This window comes from Sprattus sprattus, assembly GCF_963457725.1.
Source record: "Sprattus sprattus genome assembly, chromosome: 2".
Classification (NCBI taxonomy): domain Eukaryota; kingdom Metazoa; phylum Chordata; class Actinopteri; order Clupeiformes; family Clupeidae; genus Sprattus; species Sprattus sprattus.
Window position 1 is genome coordinate 55,679,977 of NC_137921.1, and position 23,755 is coordinate 55,703,731.

General features: G+C 44.8%; 1 protein-coding gene across 1 annotated transcript in view; it reads right to left on the minus strand.

Moving 5' to 3' along the window:
* Positions 1-23,322, minus strand: part of jak1 (Janus kinase 1) — a 35,709-nt gene extending 12,387 nt beyond the window's left edge. Inside the window, exons 1-12 of the mRNA XM_080833140.1 lie at positions 23,090-23,322; positions 17,649-17,857; positions 16,153-16,276; positions 12,399-12,552; positions 10,991-11,154; positions 9,969-10,314; positions 8,906-9,088; positions 6,974-7,131; positions 5,778-5,892; positions 4,892-5,090; positions 1,763-1,872; positions 84-239 (exon numbers count right to left, since the gene is read on the minus strand). Coding sequence (XP_080689266.1) covers positions 84-239; positions 1,763-1,872; positions 4,892-5,090; positions 5,778-5,892; positions 6,974-7,131; positions 8,906-9,088; positions 9,969-10,314; positions 10,991-11,154; positions 12,399-12,552; positions 16,153-16,276; positions 17,649-17,850 — 1,911 coding nt within the window. The 5' untranslated portion in view covers positions 17,851-17,857; positions 23,090-23,322. The remainder of the gene's footprint in view (positions 1-83; positions 240-1,762; positions 1,873-4,891; positions 5,091-5,777; positions 5,893-6,973; positions 7,132-8,905; positions 9,089-9,968; positions 10,315-10,990; positions 11,155-12,398; positions 12,553-16,152; positions 16,277-17,648; positions 17,858-23,089) is intronic.
* Positions 23,323-23,755: the final 433 nt, after the last annotated feature.

Here is a 23,755-nt window from a genome sequence, read left to right on the forward strand (position 1 = left end):
CAGGAAGAATGACAGAATGCTGTCCACAGATGGATCCCCCACGGATGAGGAAGAGGGCAATGAAGAGGGATGAAGGCTCTCACCAGTGATATGTCTCTGTGTCCAGAGCCCAGCACCTTCAGCACCACCTTAACCTCCGGAGAGACGTAGTAGCCCCGGGCCTCATCCTCATCATCAGTCTTCATCTTCAGCACTCCAGCATAGATGTGGGTCCTGGTACCTGTTCCAAGGTGCTCGCCCTGAAGCACAACAACAATGGTGGTTAGGTAACTCTCTCACACACACACACAACACAGAACACACAACACACAACACACAAACACACAACACACACAAACTAAAAAATGTCTCAGCATTCAAAAGTTCAAAGGTGCCCTGCATAACATTTCTTCTGAGAGGAGAAGTGAAAGTGGCAGATTGCCACATAGATACTCTGAATAATCACACCCCAACACAACTTTGGCTTGAGCAACAGAAGAAATAACCAAAAATGGATTCTATTCATGCCCTTATCCAGACCGTTCTCCAACAGAAGCAGTGGATCTCACACCTGCGCAACTGAAATGCTAGATGAGGCAGGTATGTTTAACAGGTCAAAATGGGAGACAGTGTTGACCGGGAAGCAGGGGAGTCTCCTAAGGACTATTCAAAGCTAACTAGAGGTATAAGACACATATACACTGTTTTTGGAGCTTGCCTACCTAAGCAGCAACAGCACATCCTTCAACCTGTATCTGCCAGTCTCTGTCTGTGAAGGCTTCAACCTGAAGGTCATACAGTATCTGCCAGTCTGTCTGTGAAGGCTTCAACATGAAGGTCATACAGTATCTGCCAGTCTCTGTCTATGAAGGCTTCAACCTGAAGGTCATACAGTATCTGCCAGTCTGTCTGTGAAGGCTTCAACATGAAGGTCCTACAGTATCTGCCAGTCTGTCTGTGAAGGCTACAACCTGAAGGTCCTACACTATCTGCCAGTCTGTGTCTGTGAAGGCTTCAACCTGAAGGTCATACAGTATCTGCCAGTCTCTGTCTATGAAGGCTTCAACCTGAAGGTCCTACAGTATCTGCCAGTCTCTGATTTCAGGCCAGAGCTGGATCAAACTGGGCCAGTGGAGCACCAGGTGCATGTCATGAAGCAACAGAACACGCTCCTGTGCTGGTGTGTACATGCCAATCAAAACACTATGCAGGTCAGCCAGTGCCAGCTGGACCCAGGCCAAGCCATGGCAGTGACACACTTCACAGCATCAGGGTTGGCCCGTGTTCCTGTTTGTGGAGGTAGTGAAGGGGAGACCTAAAACATACTAAGACAGCGTGAAAGAGGGCGTGCGTCTGTTTATAAACCTGCAAGCATGTGCGTCAGAGATGGCGTGTACACTGCCCAGTTGCTAGCTCTTTCTGCTTGTCTGTGTATGTGACGAAAACTGTATGAATGCTGATGAGTGTACAAGCTTTGTGTGTGTGTGTGTGTGTGTGTGTATGTGTGTGTGTGTGTGTAAGTGTGTGTGTGTAAGTGTGTGTGTGTGTGTAAGTGTGTGCGTGTGTAAGTGTGTGCGTGTGCAAGTGTGTGCGTGTGCAAGTGTGTGCGTGTTTAAGTGTGTGCGTGTTTAAGTGTGTGCGTGTTTAAGTGTGTGCGTGTGTGCGTGTTTAAGTGTGTGCGTGTGTAAGTGTGTGCGCGTCTGTGTGCGCGTCTGTGTGCGCGTTTGTGTGCGCGTCTGTGTGCGTGTCTGTGTGCGCGTGCGTGTAATGTGTGTGTGCTCACCTGTATAATCTCCTCTTTGAGGATGCGGTGGAAGCTGAGCTGGGTGACCGGAGGCGTCTTCGTAGGCACCAGCTCTCTGTCTTTGGTCATCACCAGCAGGTTGGAGGCCTCTGAAACACCAGAGCAAACACAAACACACAGTTGGCCTGGGGGCAGGAGTGTGTGTGTGTCTTTAGTCAGATGGCACTAATGTTTGCTTATGTGTAAAGATCTAATAGGCGAGATAAGGGTTGCACTTCTCACACACACACACACACACACACACACACACACACACACACACACAGAATGTAGGGCACTTAAGCCAATAAGCAGCTTGTTATTGTTTCTCTTTCGCTGTGTGCGTGTTCATATAATTTTTGTTGTCAACTGAATATGGAAGTGCAAGGAAGTACGTCTTTAGTGTTCATGCAGTGACCATGAATGGGGTGCGTGTGAGCCACCACCAAAACATACAGCTGAATGTCAACACTGTTGGGCTGTTTGTGTTGTGGGGAGAGTGAGGGCTGAGTTTGTGTGTGTGGGAGTTTGTGTGTGTGGGAGTTTGTGTGTGTGTGTGTGTGTGTGTGTGTGTGTGTGTGTGTGTGTACGTGTGTATGTGTGTGTGTGAAAACAGTTGAACAACCCCACATAATGAGGTTTCCTGGAGAAAGAGGAAGAGACAAAACACCTATGGTTTCAGCAGCCTGCTGCAAATTTACTGCTGCACTTAGACACAATGAGCCAGCAGGCAGACACACACACACACACACACACACACACACACACACACACACACACACACACACACCAGAAGTTCTTAAATCCATCCACACCTCCTTTGCTTGACCATCATATGAGACTGGCCTATGTTTGCCTGTGCAGTCATTTGACACGTCCACACGGCGGCCATCATCTGAGGCTAGGGTTAGATCTTTACCTCTCTCTCTCACACACTCGGGTTAGACATACACTCGGGTTAGACACACACACACACACACACACACACACACACACACACACACACACACACACACACACACACACTCATCTGAGGCTAGGGTTAGATCTTTACAGGCTGATGTTTACCCCTCTCTCTCTCTGCAGCCGTTCCCTGACAGAGAGACAGAGAGGCACCGAGGTGTTGAGATCAGAAGTGAGCCACCATGGGAAACCACACTTACTACTCACACTTCCTGCCTGTTCCTGCTGCCTCAGCACACACACACACACACACACACACAGAGAAACCTGGGCTGCTTGTAAACAAGACGTCAGCCGTGCATACTATTGTTCCCTCCCATGCCTGTGTTTTTTGGTTTGACAGCGTGCTCTAAGCACACACACATTCATTTTCAGCTCTTAAATCCATCCACACCTCCTTTGCTTGACCATCATATGAGACTGGCCTATGTTTGCCTGTGCAGTCATTTGACACGTCCACACGGCGGCCATCATCTGAGGCTAGGGTTAGATCTTTACCTCTCTCTCTCACTCACTCACTCACTCACTCACTCACTCACTCACTCACTCACTCACTCACTCACTCACTCACTCACTCACTCACTCACACACTCACACACTCACACACTCACACACACTTTGCAATGGCAGTGCAACAGCCTTTGGGTTGTCCATGGGCATAACTAGCTTGATTATTGGATAAAGCTATGCTGTTTGCTTTCAGAGGGGGCTAGCACAAACCAAACCACACACACATACACACAAGCACAAGCACACGCACACACGAACACACACACGCACACACACACAGTGAAACTCATCCCCCACACATTTGTTGGCTTGTTCACCTATCACCTTACACTCTCAACTTATTCACATGCTCACTTATACAAACCTGATCCTTTCCACTCACTTGTCTAGTTAGTCCAAAATCTACACCCTTACCCACTCACTTCAACCTCCAACCCCCACTCCCCCCCCCCCCACTACCTACACACAGTTGCTCACAGTCGGAACAGAAGCACTTCCTTAATCTACTTGCACAACTGCATTACTCACTCGCCACTTCAGTTGCTCACACTCTTTCCCAGACTCCCTCATTTTCCAAATCCGGTGCAATTAGTGAAGAAAAAAAACAAAAAAAACACACACCCCCACATATCTGACAGAACATAGGCTAATGACCTTTACCGTTTTTTTTTAGAGTTCAAAGGTCAGCAGCGTGAGTTTGTTTGCATGTGGGTGGTGTATGACGTTTGGCCATGGTCAGATGAAAGCTCTGTGGTGTGTGCATGTGTGTGTGTGTGTGGGGGGGGGGGGTATCTGCTGGAGAGGATGAAGAACACTAATCTAGCCTCCTCCAGTCACTCCTGCCCCTGTGCTTCCCCTGTGCTGCCCCTCACCCCTCCACATCTCCGTGCGCATGTCGGCCCCTCAGCGCCTGGATCCCTCGCCCCCGTGGCCTTTACAGCACCTCCTCCCCTCATAAATACTCACAGTTACTTACTCAGCACCGCAGTGCTGACACCATCATGTGAGACAAACCCACAGCGCCTCGCACAGCTGCTCCTCACAGCTGCTCCTCACAGCTCAGCCTGTAACTGGACACTGGACTTTCTCATGGAGAGAGCACAGTCAGTAAGCCGAGGACACATGGAGCGCCACCCCACTGAGCACGAGGGCTCCCCAAGGACTCACGCCCATCCCCTGCCCTTCACCCCACGTTATTGACTTCCCTTAATCCCCCTCTGCCCATCGATGGTACTGCTGTGGAGCGATTGAGCAGCACCACATATCATCACCACGGACCTCTCCTGCACTAATGAAACCGCATCACTACCGCCTCCACTACTGCCTACCTTCCTCTGGGGCATTTAGAACACCCGCCTAGCTTACAGGGCAACCAACACCCCAGTGATCCCACCCATCCCTTACAGAGCCTCTTCCGTCTCCTGCCATCTGGGAGAAGACACTGGAGCCTCCAAGGCTGCACCCCCAGAGCACCACCTGCAGAACCAACAGCTGAACCCTCCCCCCTCTGCCTCCAAAACATCTGGACAGTCATTCCTCCATTCCAAGCCCATGCAGGTGGAATCCATAAGAAGCCTGCCAGCTGAGAAGTAGAAAGGGAAGGAAAAGTGGTGCTGAGGAGAAGAGAAGAGAAGAGAGCAGACTCTGGTAGGGTACCTCTGGGCTGGGGTGGGCAGCACCTCCTCAGCTGGAAGCGCAGGTTCTCCGTGCGCAGGCTCTGTCCGGACAGGTGCTCCAGAAGCTCGTTGAGGGACGAGTGGAGTGTCTCGGTCCCATACAGCTTGTAGCCCTGTGGACCCACATCCACCTGGAAGTTCTTATAGAGGGGAACCTGCCTGGACTCCTGACAGTCCACCTGAAGCAGAGATGATCAACACTTTTCAAAAGGCATGGAATAGCACAAAGGGGCATCACACCTGCTAGTGTTAGGAGAGGTGTGAAAGAGAAAACGCTTAAGCTTTATTCAAATGCAAGATGACAAAGCTAAAGTTTCACAACTTGCACCTAAGTTTACCACAAGTGTTCTACACAAAGTCCTTAAGACACACCTTGAGTCAGGGAAGTGCTACCTGACATTAGGTGTAAAGTCATGGATTTGCTACTTGACTATGTGTGTGTGTAAAGTCATGGATGTGCTACTTGACTATGTGTGTGTGTAGTCATGGATGTGCTACTTGACCGTGTGTGTAAAGTCATGGATGTGCTACTTGACTATGTGTGTGTGTAGTCATGGATGTGCTACTTGACCATGTGTGTAAAGTCATGGATCAGCCATGACACTGTTCCCAAGGCTGTTGATGCATTTTAGTACTTGCATTCCAGACAGCACTTGTCCAATTTCTTCATGTAGACTGCAGTAAACATCCTCAAGCTACCATCAAGTTAAACTCTTTAATTTATAATTATATATAATATTGTATTGCTTTTTGAAGACATGGCGTGCAGACATGCTATCGTTCTGCAAATACCTGATACTATACTCTTTACTAAAAATAGTGATAGAAAAACGTGTGTGTGTGTGTCCACATGTGTGTGTGTGTACCTCCAGGCAGACCACGGTCATGATGATGTAGTTGAAGTCGGTGCAGCTCCAGCGCAGCACGTACGCCCCCTCCTCATTGCCCTCCTGGCGCAGCTTGTGAGTGGCATACTCCGTACTGGACAGACAGCCAGGAGGGACAAACACAACCACAGAGACATGGAAACGCAAAAATCAGTCCAAGCTTGTTCAGTGAACTGGAACTTAATTACTGGAATTATGCTGTAACGCTGCAAGAGAAACACTGCAAGAACAGCAGCATTCACCAAACGATAATGAGCCCTGGAGACTTACTGAGAAGTATATCCTATATATATATATATATATTCTATCTTCTCTTGAGAAGTAGAAGAGACAGATTGAGATAGTGTGGAAGTGGTAGTGTGCTAACCAGATGACCAGCACTGGAGACTTATTAAGACTTATTGAGAAGTAGAGGAGACAGATTGAGATGAAGGGGGTAGTGTGCTAGTAGAGGAGACAGATTGAGATGAAGGGGGTAGTATGCTAGAAGAAGAGACAGATTGAGCTGAAGGGGGTAGTATGCTAGAAGAAGAGACAGATAGAGATGAAGGGGGTAGTATGCTAGTAGAAGAGACTGATAGAGATAAGGGTGTGGGGTGCTAGTAGAAGAGACAGATAGAGATGAAGGGGGTAGTGTGCTAGTAGAGGAGACAGATTGAGATGAAGGGGGTAGTATGCTAGTAGAAGAGACTGATAGAGATAAGGGTGTGGGGTGCTAGTAGAAGAGACAGATAGAGATGAAGGGGGTAGTGTGCTAGTAGAGGAGACAGATTGAGATGAAGGGGGTAGTATGATAGTAGAAGAGACTGATAGAGATAAGGGGGTAGTGTGCTAGTAGAAGAGACTGATAGAGATGAAGGGGGTAGTGTGCTAGTAGAAGAGACTGATAGAGATGAAGGGGGTAGTATGCTAGAAGAAGAGACAGGTAGAGATGAAGGGGGTAGTGTGCTAACCAGATGATGAGCACTAGAGACTGATTGAGAAGTAGAAGAGACTGATAGAGATGAAGGGGGTAGTGTGCTAACCAGATGATGAGCACTAGAGACTGATTGAGAAGTAGAAGAGACTGATAGAGATGAAGGGGGTAGTGTGCTAACCAGATGACGAGCACTGGAGACTTATTGAGAAGTAGAAGAGACAGATAGAGGGGTGAGATAGTGCGGTAGTGTGCTAACCAGATGGGGCCGTGGCAGCCGCTCTGCAGGTTCTGCACCACGGAGGGCGGGGCCACCTCCGTGCACAGGTAGTGATGCGCGTCCACCGTCAGACGGAAGAAGCCATCAATCAACGCCACAAACGACAAGGCCTCCGCACGGAACGCCATCTGAAGCTCCTGATGAGGACGGGACACCAGGGCAGAGAGAGAGAAGCAGTTAGTCAGTAAGTAAGGAATGTGCTACAGCATACAGAACTTCAATGGGGTCAACATCAGCAGCAATAGTCAGGAACTCTTCTTCTTCCTGTTCCTCCTTTAGCCCTAGAGAACTTCAGACAGAACACTGCATCATCTGACCAGCCTGCTGTCGAGCCTCTGACGCACAGACACCCATCATTTGGTCAGCTTGCTCTTCCCAGCCTCCCCACATCCTGAGTCCATAGCCTCACCAGATACGCACGCACAATTCTCCCAAACCCAACTCCCCAGGGCAGAGTCTCTGTGTGCAGCAATATGTATTTTCATGATCAACACTTAAGATGCATTACACTGGTTTTGCTGTGGTAGCAGCCTAGTAATACATCGCATCCACAATCTCCAGTGTCACCGAAAGCCTCTTTAAATTATTAAAAAGTACAAAAATGTATCTGATTACATTGTGTTGTCAAGGTTTTACTGGGGACTAAAAATGAACACATCATGACATACTGCAACACACAAGCACATCACATGTCTTTACAATTCTTGATAGAGCTTTACTGTGTTAATATATTGGGGAGCCTCAATTAAGTCTGATGGCTTCTCTTCACATACCTAATGAGTGCAGAGAAGCCCATCTAAATCACTTGAGAGTAGTGTCGAGTTCCTCATGAACTCCTTCAAAGGGGAGGTCATTGTAAAATACAGCATCATAAAATGAAATTGGGCTACAGACAGCTCATAATGTTCCGTGTAGGAGGGCCTTTACAGATCCCGGGTACAGCATGCGGCATGCTGTCGCCAGAGAGTTGTGCACTGTTGAATCCTATCCATCCTTGCTATCCTAAAAATCTCATGCACCATGTCAGCCAACCATAACTTAACAAACCTGAACAAAACGAAACAAAATTCTCATACACCATGCCGGACAGCCTCTCCCTCTACCTCCTCGTTTTTTCTTCTTAAAGCGCAACCTTTGCCTTTGCATATCTTTCCCTCCTAGTCTAGACTGTCTCCGCTGTGGGATGCTCTGTAGCCTCTCCACCTGATCTACTTGCAGAAACCCTCTGCCTACTCCTACCCATCCCCACCACACAGTCATGCATTCATTCTTTGATACATCTACATACTCTGTGCTAGCCTTTTAACCTGTAATGTCAATAATTGCCACCATCGACATTTGCCTTATTTACCCTTGTAATAGTAACCTCTCAAAACACTGGAGATCCACTAAGCTGTTCTTCATAACTTAAGTGCTTCCTCCCCATCTTATCCACTATCATGTTCATTTGCCACATGAATCCTAGCATGCTTATCCTAATACGTGTATGAATTCATCTGCCATGATTCTTATTCTTCCCCTCTCTCTGTCGCCTATGTGCTTGCTCCAGGATGGGTTCAGGCTCTGGGCTCTATAAATCACCTTGAGACAAAGTTTTGGCACTATATAAATAAAATTGAAATTAAACTGAATTTTTAAAAGTTTGTGGAGGTTTAAAACACACACACACAATGCTCTTCCTTTTTGATAATCTCCTTTTAAGGATGTCCACCCTTCTCAACAACACAACTAAGGCTCCCACCATCTTCTTATTACACAGCAGTGGATCTAGCATCATTAATCATCATGCTGGTGTAATCAAGGGTTGGACCAAACAGAGTCTCCCAAAAGGGCCATAACAACTTCTTAAAAGAGGGCATAAGAGGAAGCCATATCTCTGCCTAAGATTGATGGGCTAATTAAATGCTGTACCATTCTCATGTTGTCTTGTCTGTAGATGGTGACTGTAGACTCTTTGATAACAATGTGTGTGATGTCATGGAAGTCGGAGAAGAGCGTCCAGACTTTGTCAGCCTCTTTCTTCTTGTCGTTCTTCTTGGTAGTGTCCCTCGTCTTCTTGCCCTTGTACTTGTCTTTCATGGTATTGTTCACAATCTGATTGGGATATAACACAAAACACAGAATGTCTTCATTGTGTACTGCCAAATATGCATTTAAAGTACTTCTTTCTGACAGGGGGCAAACCCTTCACTTATCATAAGTCTGAAATGACAGCAGTACCAGCGAAGCTCAGGTCCATTTTAAGGAGCGTGAAAAGTCTCTAATGGTTTCATGAGATTACTCATCATTCACACAAAGGTGGGCTGCTTGGGACCTGTTGTGTAAGTTTGTAGGATAGCAGGAAATATAGCAGAAGGAAAAAGACTTGCAAAAGACCAAACTTATTTACAATTACAATCACTATGATTGAAACTCTTTTTTATAAATCACCAAGATAGTTTCCAGCGTTCATTTGACTGATACTGATATTCAGAGCAGCCCAAAAAAAAAACTCCAGCTGCTGTTGCCATCACTACATGGCATCAATTATCAGTACAGAATTCATTCAGAATTTTAGTTTTTGAAGGGATACAAGTTATCCATTCTACATGGTGGCTCATGATTTTCAATAAGCACCACCACTTAAACATCTGATCAGCTATTTCCCCAAACTCCTTGTGCCTACGATATGTGTTCTGTTTTAGATGAGATAAGATAATTCATTAATCCCACGAGGGGGAAATCTGCAGTGCAACAGCAGCACAGAGAAGCGCATGAGCACGAAGCATCAGTAGAAAGATATAGATATAATAAATAATGAATAAGTCAAGCAGACCGTGCACAGTCAACATTGTAAAGTGATATTGCACATGAGTAAACATTTTACAGTGATATCGCACATAAGGCAATTTTTGGTGTGTGTGTCCTGTAATCAATGACATCTATGGGGTTGATTGGGACAGAAGGCACAGAGAGTACTGATAGAGTCACTCACTCCGACAGGCTTTTTTCTCCAGGATATCCCTGTGGTTCCAGACACCTGCACCTCGTAGCCCTGGCCGTCGTCTCCGGGGCAGGGCGAGAGCAGTGCGGTCTCATTCTCCCCGGACAGGCGCAGCGTCTTGGGATCCAGCGTCTCGCAGCCCAGGCCCCTGGTGAGGGTCTCCAGCGTGGACAAGTACTTGACCTTCAGGTCGTACAGCGAGATGTTGCTGTCCTGGATGGTCTTGCTGTTGAACTCATTGAGAAAGTTCTTGAAGACGTTGTTGATGCGCATGCGCGTCATGAAGTTGCGCTGTTTGATGGTGCGGTTCAGCTCCTCGGGGATGAAGCGCTTGTAGCTGCAAGACAAAGAAAAGAAAAAAGTGAAACACTGGGGAGAAAGAGAGAACAAGCATGCCACATGAACAGAATCCAGGGAGGGCAGGAATGAGGATAGATAAATAAATATCACTATCTGTCTGTCTTGAGTACGATGACAACCTCCATATCAGTGTTTTCCTCATGGATGTTTTTTCAACAGCAGGCCAAAAGGGTTTGTTGTACCTAGGGTTGTACCTGGGCGGTGTGCTGTGGTGGGCAGGCAGGCAGTCAAAGTGAATGTCAATAGTTCATTTCAAAATATGAAATAAAGTGACACTTGACTGCAAAAAAAACGTACAAACATATTTACTGACATCTATTTCTTCATACATAATGCCTCTTTGACCCACTTCTCACAGAGGGCATTATGTATTAGCCTCAGTGGCAAAGCTTGCAGCCTGGCTGAGAGCACCTAAGGTTTGGTCATAGGGAAACTGGGCCAGAGGTGGCTCAGAAGTGGCCCAGACGTGGCCCAGTGATGCTCAGTATCACCATGGGTATAAACACATAAATTACTTGAGACAGAGCAGACATCCTCTACACACACACTCAGACATAACAACACACGCACATACACACTCAGACACACACACTCAGACAGCATTTGATATGGGAATGAGGGCACGAGTGTTTGGCATGGTTTGTGTGAGTTACCTGATCTCAGCGGCAACGCCAGGCAGGGGCAGATCTTTGCTCTTGGCATAATGTGTGATGGCCAGCACAGCCATGCCCAAACACTCGTTCTCAATCTCATGCAGCTCCACCTCGCTCTGAGAGCTACGCAGTGGAGCCAGGCCTTTCAGGAAGTCATATTGGCCCTGAGGAAACACACAAACAAAAACACGCTTTCACATGGATGTATGCAAATATATAGACAAACATGTCCTCCCATTCCACACTTCCACATACAAAACTGAAAGAACATGATCACTCTCCTTGTATCATCAAATGGCAACTTGAAAAAGAGAACTGGGTCTGAAGGGGAAACAGGACAGTTTTGATGTTCTCTATTGTTTGGGTCAAACCACCCCAACCAGAGCGAGTGTTGTCTTCCTTGTCTTGTCATGTCCCTTAAAGGTCAACAGCACCAGGCTAGTTAGGCTGCATAAGCACAACACACTGTCCCATGCAGCCTGTGTCGCATTAACATTTCTGGAGTGCCTATTTTGTAATTCTTTATTTGACCAAGTTAATCCATTAGATAAGGCTTCAGGTTTCAGAATTCAGAGTGTATACGTATGTGTGGTCAAAATTACTTACAGACAACTGGAGTGGTACTGCAGATGTATTAACGATATCGGGAGCACTGTTACAATCATTACAATCAGTAACAAACTCAAACTCCTCTGCGCATTGTCACATCTTATAGTTCTCCAGACTCCTCCTTTGGCATCTTACAATGTAGCCATCTGGCCTTCACTTATAGATAAGAATATTTACAGGATCCCCTTACCCCAAGCCTTGAGTAACTCTCTTAGCTCATCAAACATTTCACAACAGGTCAGACAGAACACATGGCCAACTCAGTTACCCATTCAATTCAAGTTATACTATAGAATACTATACTAACCTAATTAATTAAATGAGAAACATATACATTTTATCCTACATATGCATGAAGTGTCAGAGCTATATGCTAGTGTTTGGAAGTGTATATACTAGAATCAAAAGAACAAAAAAAAATTAGGATGTTTTTAGAACCTGCTATGCAAGCTATTTTCAGAGTAGGGCACCCTGTTCCATAGGCCTGTGCCAGATAGATTGGGGGACACTACATTACAATGAAGGCTAGGACTGTTTATCCTGTGATCTGCAGAAACCCTGATCTTTCCTCTCCACACTGCATCTAAAGCCGTAGAGCACTGAGTTCTGGACTGGAGAGACCATGAGAATCTGACCTGATGTGACTGCACTTCTGCAGTCCAGTCAAACTTGCTGTGAATGGACAGTAATGCTCTAATTTCTGTTGGTGGTTGGACACGCGGTGAACAGATGGACATGTGGCATGTGTGTGTGTGTGTGTGTGTGTGTGTGTGTGACTGTTTGTGTGTGCTGGACTCACCTGGGCGAACAGGTAGTCCAGGGAGGCAGCATCCAGCAGCGGAGTGCCCTCCAAGCTTTTCGGAGTGCCAGCACTCCCTTTGTGCTTGCTGAGAGTGTGCCGCCATACTGGAGAGTCCGCCTCGCTCGTGCCGTGCCAATTAGTGAAGTAGAACCTGAGGGCAGAGAGGGACAAAAGCTTCAGCGTGTGTGTTTGTGTTTGTGTGTGTGTGTGTGTGTGTGTGTGTGTGTGTGTGTGTGGGTACGTGTGTGCGTGTGTGCGTGGGTGTGCGTGTTTATTTAAACATGTTCAATGTCAATATGTACAGAAGCATAATGTCTTCACTTGAGAAAGAGCTGTTTATCTGAATTATAAATCCTGCTAGAAGCTCTCATTAGGCTCGATATCATGAAAGCAAACATGTCCCGCCTGTTCAGTTTAATCCAGTTTTAAGTTTGGTTTGGGTCATTGGGAGATGCTCATGCCTTTAAGTAATGTAGCTGCTATTGTGATTCGTTTGTTGACCTTGCACAGGCACCTCAGGACTCTGTGGTTGTTCAGGGAGAAAGCCCTTTCTTATCTAATGGACATTGCAGCGTTCCTCCAGGATCAGCTGAACTGATATGGCATGGACATTCTTAAACCCTTATCGTGAATAGGCTTAACATAGCTTAATGTTCCATAAAATCAACCAATGATCACCAGAATTCTCTCGGAGATGTCTTGTCATAAACCCTTCGTCCTGTCTTCTTCTGTTGTTCTAAATCAAGGAGATATTAAACTGATAATCTGTTTCATCGCATTGCTGTTGCGTGTGCACGCATACCATACATTCATTTGCATCCCTTTGTGTTTGGATCACCAGGGAGGTTAAGCTGGTGTGATGGTGAGTCTGATGTGTCCAGATAGCAGCTTTGCAATGCAAAACAGTGGCAAACCACCATGCAGTATTTTGGGTTGTGCCAGTTTTCTCTGCACTTGTTTTTGAATGTAGAGTCCATGCAGGTCCTTTGAAACACATTGTGTGGTCAAATGGGTAGGCACGCACATTCACTAAACAAGTCAGAATGTGGGACAATGAAACCTTTACATAATACCAGGCACACATTAGACAGTGTTAAGTGATCTAGAAACCCTAAATAGAATTTCAACCCCAACAGAAATCCTCATGAGACCTTCCTAATTGCTCTAGTTCATTATTTTCCTGCCTTTGAGTGCAAAAACAACTGTGGAGAACTTGACTGCTTACTACAATGACATTGCAGCCTGATGGACAGAAAAACAGCTACGTGCAACAGAAGGGAACAGTCTTCTTAGAAAACCTTCCAAGTCCCATTAGTCTTTAAGCACTCTGAACCTAATGAGTAGTGAAAGCAGACAATGAACAATGTGAAGAACTTTTTTTAAGACACTCTGTAGGCTCAAAACAGCTCTGCACGACTGCATGAGAATGTGTTGAACCCTTGTGAGGGCCCCACGAAAAGGCTTTAGCTGCTCCGTCACACACAGTGTCAACAGAGCGCTAAACGGAGGTGGGTGACAACTTCCTCTTAGTAGTTCACACACGCAGTGCATTTGGCCTCTAGCCACTCTTTGTGTAACCCTATGTGTTTAGGCACATTTCCTGAGAGCCACTTGTGTCCAATGACTGGCAAACAAGGTCCTGTATTTACACTGGAGATCTGCATGCTGCCGCTCACAACCCTGATAAACGCAGCATGCACACGATAACATGGTCAGCCCATGTAAGCTGCATGTAAACAAAGAGCCACGCTTCACGCACTTACCCAAACCAGCCCAACCCCCAGCCCCTGTTGCCACGGAGAGCAGACGCATAGTAAACAGGAAGCTTCTGCAGCGAGGTGGAGAAAAAGAAATGTGTTCTTCACCACAGCGGAAGAACGCGAGTGCAAAGGTTGACCATAACCTGTTTGTTCGCACAACAGGTAGGCCTACGCGACTTGCAAATCATCAGGTCCTGTCTTGAACCCTGATTTGACTACAACATCCCCCCCCCCCACCCCCCGATTGCAAAAGAATGGCAGTCACTGATGGGGAACCTGGCCCAGATAGTCCTTTTGTTTCTTGCCATTATGCAACTTCTCTTTTCCTTCCCCCTGAGTGCAGTCCAAACTAGATCTGGAACAAAACATCTAGCAGTTGCTAATGTAGCCTGTTTTCTATCGTCATTTTGAGCGGTCTGCGTTGAAAAGGTTACATTTCGCTGGTGTTTCAAAGATGGGGGATTCCCACTGCACAGTGGCCATTTTGTGCAGGGGATTCACAATCAGGGGAAACACACCACCTTGATGTAAGCTGTAGACACTACATGCTTATTAATGTCACCATCTTATTTCATACAGAACTGTGCAGTGCTATGTGCTGCCAACACCACAGCATCTGTATGCAGTACAAGATGTGAGCCAAATATTAAATAGGTTTTTCATTGAAGGTGCTATACGTAAGAATTTTAGTTTCAAACATTCAAAAAGTAATTCGAATGAAGCGCTTTGATGGAATGTGTATAACGCCTCTGCACATGGCTATCCTGTAGTTAGTATCGACAAGTATCTCAGTAACAAACCTACAGGGGTGTGTTTGCCTCGACTAAATGAATTGAACCTGTATGTTGATGGAGACACTCCATCATGGTACCCAAACAGTAGCCTAGATATTGTTCAATCACAAACATGTCTTCATGCTACATATGGCCTTAGGCCTGCACCACCTTGGCCAAACTCTTGGTTTACTTCTGCTAAGCGAGAGGATGTAGGGGTGTACAAACATTGAAATACGCTGGGCCCAATCAGCTTGGGGTGGGGAGTATGGAATCGTTTAGCTCAATAGCCAACAGATATCTGAAAAAATCTATTATAGTTGGTGTCACTTACTTGATGAAGTTTCAATGAAATGTTTGCCATGCTAATTCCAAATAATCTCTCTGATCATAACTATTGACGATCAAATAACTGACAGACTGCCATATCTATAAACTAATAACCAACAGACCAACAGCAATGCTTACCAATAGAAATACAAGCGACATTAGAAGTCATACATTCCCAGGCTTTTTGAAAGGGCTTTTGACCCACTTCACTCCAAGACCCATTAGACAAAAACATCAACCACAGAAATGCTTACCAGATGGCTGTTGAATGTAGATACGTAAAAATACACCTCCCATTCCCCTTTGGGGATCAATAAAGTAAGTATCTATCCAACACATGGTTAAGATTTCTGACTCAAATGACAGTTGATCAGCCCACTAGAGAATAAGTACAGAAAAAATAAGATACCCTATGTGACCTGCTGCAAGTTCCTTCTATACAAGTCACACCACACCAGTAAAGTCCCAGCTGAGGCTAGCCAGTGGCTGATCTCTGCACAATTCCTAATCAAGACCGATGAGTAGAGCCCTAGAGTTAACCTCTGGATCCCTGCCTGTGGTGAAGGGTTTGGCCAAACTCCACCGTTCCAAGCCATCTTCTAGCCAGCCAACATAACACTGAAGATAAAGTGAGCAAGCCAGAAGACTTGAAAAGTCTTTCACTGGTGTGCAACAAAGCAAAGGGTGCTGGGAAGTAGCCTCTTTGGAGTTTCATGGTTGTAAGTTTTCTAAATGATTCTCAGCTTTAAAGGTCTCTTTATTTTATGAGAAGTTTCCCTGTGCAGAAAAGGTTCCAGGTGTAATATTTCACAGAAACCATGACCTTTTCTATCTGGGAGAATAGACACCACCTGAATGGACTCAGTGTGTTGCCAGTCCTGGGCTTACCTCATGCGGTAGTGCAGCTTGATGCAGGCATCCTCTGTGATCTTGAAGATGTGATTGGGCGGGTACCACAGGTCACGGCCCTCCTCATACAGGGCGAAAAGGTTGTGACACAGAGGAGAGATTCCTGCAAGAGAGGGTGGAGCCTGTCAATCAATGTTTCATCAGTGTGTCGACATGTCTTGGACACAACAGAATTTGTTCCGTTCAAAAAGGGAAACATGGCGACAGGATGAGTCTGCTGCATCTCAAGTTTCATAACGACTCAGAGGTCACAGGATCACATCATCAGTATGAGTCTCCCCTGCCCGCAGCAAATGTGAGCACTGTGTTCACAAGCATCCCCTGTAGAATCCCTAGGTGAAATGGGTAATTAAGTGGCATTGATGATTATTACAAGACATTCAGTGCCTGATTACACCGTCCATTGATTCTGACATTTCAACTTCTCTGACACAGCTCTTAGTGGCTTCTAATAATTATCTACTCCTGCTTTGTCAACCACCCACAGCGGTGCTGGCTGACTTCGTCCTGGCCTCTGTTAGGAGGAAATTCCTGAGTTGGCCCTGGACCCCGGCTGCCATTTTATGTCTGTGTGTCGCCAAACATCTGCTGGTTTCTCACTGAAGGGAGGGTGTCTGTGTTCCTGCATTCCTACGTTCCTCTGTGTGTGTGTGTGTGTGTGTGTGTGTGTGTGTGTGTGCGTGTGCGTGTGCGTGTGCGTGGGTCAGGGGTGCGGGGGGTATTCCCATAAGTCTCTAGTAGTAGAGGACATAAGAACCCAGTGTTTCCTAAAGCTAACAAACTATCCTTGATCCTCCCCTAAACCAAAGCCAGAGAATCCTCTCCATGTTCAGGGCATATGAGGACAAGCATACGGGTGTTAGAAAGCCAGGTGGACATTTTGTTACAAGGCTGCTGTCCAAAAGCTCAGCACAGAGCACAGAGAGGAGATATAAAATTGTCTGGAGGACTCCACCACTCTTTCGAATGACAGGTTTTCTGTTCATCATAATTTGTGTGTTTGTTGAGAATAAATATTTAATTTATAATTGCTTTGATAATTGATCATTTCTGTTGAGGCATGACTAATAATATAGGCAAAATAAGAGGCTTTGCAAATGACTACTTAGACATTCAATGCACCTCAGTTCCATTAGTCATATATGACATCAGAGCTTTAGTAAATATTGCTATGCAGTGTGTACAGTGTGTTCAGACTGGAAGTCATACAGCAGTAACATTCTGCAGGTGAACAGTTGGGTTTCCTCTAAAAGGGGTGATAAGACGCTCAATATAACTGTATGTTGAGTACGTACACTGACTGTGTAATAAAGAATGATTTTTTTCCGCTACTAAATTCACAGTGTTTATCATGTGTTGACTATAAGTTTTTTCTATTGTGTAGGAGTGTGTTATGCACTGCATTTCCACCTCCACACCAGAGCTGGTGTGTGTGTGTGTGTGTGTGTGTGTGTGTGTGTAGGTTGGGGACTTACGGCATCTCCTGGCTGCCTCCACACAGATGTCCTCCGCCACGTAGGAGTCTTTGAGGTACTCCAGCTGGTGGGTGTCAGGCAGGTAGAAGTGGACCTCTAGTCCCCTCTGCAGCGCTGTGATGGCCGGATCAGCGCGCTTGCCTTTGCGCATCTTACCACACAGTTGCCGCCCCAGCTCCATGCCTCCGGTTAGCTCTGGCATCCAGACTCTGGACAAACAAAGGGCGATAAGAAAGACTATAGAGAGAGTACCGGTGAGCTTGCACACTAGTCTTGCAGTTAGATGCTTTTGTTAGTTGGGTATGTGTTAACAGAAGTGGGTGACTCAGAAAAGGTCATGGACCCATAGAGCCCACTAAGTGTATGTATGCGCGTGTGTTTGTGTGTGTGTGTGGATAACCCGGGTTCTCCCACTCTGTGACCAACTCATGAGTCATCCCATTAGATCAGCACACGTATCAGGATCACTGCATAGCAGACAATCCATCTCATAGCCTGTTCCTTTTCCTTTTCCTTTCCTTTCCCTTCTTTTCCTTTCCTTTCCCCTTCCCCCATCCCCCTCTCTCATGTCAGCCTCTCTCTTCATCATTCTCACAGGCTTTCCATCCATTTTTCCCCTCCCTGTCGTCCCCCTCTGTCCTTGGGTCCTCTCTGGGGACACTCATTAAACTGCTCCTGTGCTGGTGGGTGGGGATGTGGGCTGCACCATCCTCTGCATCCCAAGCAGACCATCACCCCTCAGAGCTTTCCTGCGCCGCTCTCCCGACGACACGGCTCACCTGCAGAGCCTGTTTCATCACAGCCATAATCACTGGCACTCTGTGGCGTTTGTGCGTGTCTGCTGTGTGTGTGTGTGTGTTTGTGTGTCTGTGTGCGTGCGTGCGTGCGTGCGTGTGTGTGTGTGTAAGAGAGACTCAGCAGGGCCTTCCACTCAGGATCACTGCGTACTCTGACTCTTGGCAGATGCTTAACAGAGACTTCCCTGACGTGTTACACACAACCCCCCCCCCCCCCCCCCCCGTGCTCCCACAGTCACTGAGCAGCTCCACACGTGGTCAGTCATCAAGGGCACAAATAGGACTGGAACAAATTGGACTATTTACAGCTCTGTGTGTCGGGCACTTTCTAATGACTGCTACCACTACTTATCACAAATCTGTATTCAACGGATTAGTGACCATCCTACATGGCGATGTGACATTCATGGCAAAATGAACAATAACACATCTTTGTTCTACCCAGCCTGAACTACAAGGACTAGCCTAAGCATACATCGGTAGTCCACAGCTATGCTACTAAAAGGAGTCAGTTAATTGTGCTATCTACTCTGGCTATGTGGAAAACATGACTGTATCGCGTCTTCGTGTATTCATTTTCTTGTCCACATGTCCTTTTACTTAAGATTGGCAGTTTCCCCACAGTCCACAGCGTGGCTGGCGTAGTATTATGTGAAACCTTAGGGTTACCATCACATCTCTTTTGACTCATCTGAGCCCTGGGCCAAATTCATACTGGAGATGACTCTTCACACTGCAGGACGACAAACCACAGTGCCCAGTTTCACTCCAAAGGATACAGTACACAGGCAAACACACCAACTTTCCTATGAAAAACTTTTTTTTTTTCATTTCGCTACAGATTTATAACATTTGGTTTAATCTGAAATCACCAGACTATTTCTTAGGAAAGCAAAAGTATGACTAAAAAACTGATTACAGATGTTGTGGAAACCAGAAGAAGCATTATACCCGCAGTGCTACAAATAATTAAAAAAAGATAGATGCTTAAAGATACAGTTGTACCAGTCTACTCCATCACTTCAAACTGTAAATCTACTGAGATGAGACAAACGGCAATAGATAGGCCTATATCCATGGACGCCAAAAATGTGATTTTACATCGAGTACTACATTGAAGCAAATAATTCAATTACATTTGTATCAATTGTATTTATATAGCGCAAAAACAATAAAGTTGTCTAAAGGCACTGTGCAGAGCCCAGGGCCTGAACCCCTGTAGAGCAAGCACAATGGGGCCAGGGGCCCCTGGGCAGGGCCTGCCCTGAACCCCTCTAGAGCAGGGCAAGGAATAGTGCAAGAAAACATCAAAGTTTGTGCTGTGATGCTGTAACGGTCATCGCAAAGAAGAAAGTGTCAGGTGTATTAGCCCACTTCTAGTGTGTGTTTCCCTAACTGAACTGGTACCAAGACACAAACACCACCAAGGTCATGGAGTTGACTGCCAAAAAACAAACTGTGAAAGTACCAGACAAGTAAACGGTTAAGAACAGAAACACAGCCCCTCAGTGGCTTCAGTTCACGTCGATCATGGGTTTACTAACACATATAAAACCCTTTATCTCTTTCATATAGGCTACTCCTTACTTTACTGCCAATAATCACATTTCAGCACACATGCCAGCATAGCCAATTGGAGCGTGCGGATAGTTGGGTCAAATATCTAGGCTGCCACTTCCGTAGTCTTCCCCTGTGCACACTCCTCCTGGCACTTTTTCTATAATAGCAATCGAAAAAACATGTGCCAAAACACACCTGTTTTAGCATCATAGTAGAAATATTGCACCCTCTCCATGTCATAAATAAACATTACTGGAAATAGCAGTGCAGGTCGATAGACACTGAGACCCTGTTCTTCTGGGAAGTGATGGGAAACAACGAACTCAGTGTCAGCCATCACCTTCCACCAGGCTGTTTTCCTTGACTACAGCCATACTGTGTCTGTAACAAGCTTCATCTACTGGGTTCTCAGTAGCTGGTGAAGAGCCCTGATGAGCCAGTGCCAGAGGAAAACACGGTGGGATTGGACAGAAACCTTTAGTAGATCCATCCTTTATCCCAGCCAACTCAAGTTAGGTGAAAGGCATAGAGAGGCTGTACAGGCTATAGGCTCTACAAATTTGGTCTATGACCGAACCAAGCCAGGTGTTCTGATCACTTTGCTTTTAGGATACATTGGAGAACCATCCACATGTCCAGCCGTTCAACCCCATTTGACCTCGCTTCATAATAAGAGGGAGATGCTTGCAATTTGATTGCTTTTCTGTGCAAGAAGTAGCCTAGACAAAAGTCCAGGACCAAACTGAAGTCATACTTAAGTAAAACGTGTATAATCTGCACACCTTTTAAATGTTGTACTTTATACATTTGCTAGCGTCATGAAGGCACTATGCTATGAACTTGGCCAGTGTTGCTCAATTTGTGTAATCATTCTGAATGGGTCGGAAACTGTGCGTTAGAATGTGTTTGTGTTAGCATTCATAATTCTGTTAGAAAGGTAAAGCGTTTGGTTAGGCCTAATTCCTGTACGTAGTTATATTGCTGGGAAATGCATTTTAATGTAATGTGCAGTTTCTATGGGATTGAGATGCATGTAGCTAAGGTATGCAGTTTTGTGTGTGGGAAAGAAATCAACATGTATGTGTTCATGATTAAGTTCCTATCACCTGAAACTCACAAGGTGAAGCAATACATTTGGTTTACCAAAAAGAACACGCATTAATCAAACACACAAGCTAATTTGATGAATAATATAACTTTAAATTGGAACAATTAAATTGGGCAGGTGAACCAAATAATCCCCAGATAACTCAGCAATGTGGTAAAAAGTGTTTTTCTACTATTTAAAACATATCTGATGTCAGACTTTGGCTAATTTGCTATAAATGTAGGGATACAATTGGCCCAGTTTATGTTTACTTTATGCATTCCAGATTGATTAATCTGAATAAACCAACTAGTATTCTAAATGTAGTCACCCATATAAGGTACAAATATATTCGTACATGTAGGCCAATTTAAACAGAATTCAAACACAAGACCAGCTGCCATGATCAGAATTCACCGTCTTCTACTGAAGTCAACCATTCCAGTTATAGCCTTTTGCCTGTGCTCTTGAGGAAGACCTGTTTGAAAGACTCATTGTTCCCAACCAAATCAGTCATACAACAAATCATTATGTTAATTAAATAATGTTTAAGAAAAAGACGTGTTTCGTGTGTGATATGTGTTTCTCCCTTTGAATAATTTCTGCTGTCAAGTTTGCTGATAAGAGAAGCATGCCCCAAACAACTTAGCTAAACAAGCAGAGCACAAGCAGAGAATGTGCAAAATTCCAATTGTCAAGGTGGTTGCATTTATAAAAATAAATACATTCCTTGTAGAATAAAACACATGCAGGGAATGAACACTTAAAGCACATTTAGCTTAGACAAGAGAAGGAAGTGTCAAAAACAAGTACAACAACAACAACAACAACAACCAGAAGTAGACGAAGAAGGAGAAGTAGAAATGACTGCACTTTTATAGAGAAATATGATTAACAGTGACACCTTAACTTTAAAATGAAGTTGTCAAAGTCAGTCATATTTCAAAATATTTGTGTTTTAAATAAAGTAACGTCAATGAGAAAGCCTGCAACTTTACTAGCTTAAAATGTATGTCCGAAAGGATTTAAAAGCTGCTGTTCTTTTGAGACATCCTCTAACAATGCCCATTATTGAAGACAACGAAATATCTTATCAGAGCATATTTCACATCAGCCTATTTTTATCATAATGTGCAGATTAACACATAACAAATAATCCGAAAACACGGGTAATAAATTAAAATTGATAACTAAGAAAACGGTGACATGTTTTCCCGTTGCTGACATAAGCTTTTGCGCTAAGCAAAATATAACGCTGAGAAACTTTTGATTGCGCCAGGGAAGGCTAGATACCTCTCTAACGTTAAATCAACGTACGAACTAACGTTAAAACCGGTCATGCCACGTTATCAACTAACTTGAGGACTTACAAAATAAATGCTTAACTGTACAGTGTCAACATATTGCTGGCTAGAGGTAAACTGATTCATTTGCACAAATTACATTTGCAAAACAAATACAAATAAATAGCATACCATATCATAAAGTGCTAGATGTAAATGTGGGTAACTGTAAATTAAATAGTCTGACTATTGCTGTTGACCATGGCCGTCATATACTGAACGACCTCCATCGTCACCAATGTATCAATAATTTGCTAACTTCGCAGTAAACATCACAGTAAAGATATTTCCATTATGTATTCGATACCACAACCGGAGTATTAAGTTGTAACGTTAAGCATTGCCAAGCTTGATTTCGCCGATGTTGGTTAACGTTAGCTACGATACACGAAATGACCCACCACATCCCAAATGCCGAGCTGTCACACTTGCAAAGCTTCATCTTGGGAAAAAACCTAGCTATCACTTTCTGCCAAGCATGTATACCCCTGTTTCATTCTGTTCTGTTCACATATGTGTCATCTTATGGTAGCCTTTCTTCCAAAAGCAGGCTAACGTCGCAGACTGGTTACTAGCAGCTATTTACCTGGCTAACAGTAACTCTCATATGGGGATTTCTTTACCTTAGGAGAATAAACCAAGTTATCCACTTACCTCTTAAGAGAAGCTAGCTAGCAATGTAGGTAACGTTAGCTAGTTACTTCCGTATATACGCGTTCATTTCATATCTCTTCCACGATTGTTTGGCGTAACTGGTTAACGTTACTGGAACCCTGGATACTTAAATCGAGACGAATTAGTTTAGGATAATTAATTAAACATTCAGCAGATGTGCCCCAATAAGGAAACCAAAAGAATGTTACTAGTCCGTTTAAGCTGGAAGTATTTCAGCCACTAGGACCTAATAGCCTCTGACGCCTTTCCTCTCAAACCACCAAGACCAGGCAGATTCCCGAAAACACGTCTGCAGTGAGGCTCTTGCGGGACCGCTGATTGGTTCCTCACTCTTTCAGTCAAATGTGCTTTTAACCCTGTAGGTTACCCACAAAGGATGCGCATAAATGTAGTGTTGTTGTGACCACAATAACATTGGTTAAAACTTTCAAACAAGTAGGTTACTTTCTTGAATACTAAATGTTATAGCTGAATACTAAATAACTAGCCTTAGGTTTTACAATGGCAAAATTGTTTCTATTTCTATTTGTGCACGCTATTTACCATTAGTGGCAAAACACAGGTGATATTCTTTTTTTATTTGGGTTAAAGAGAGATATATATATATATATATATATATATATATATACATATATATGTATATAT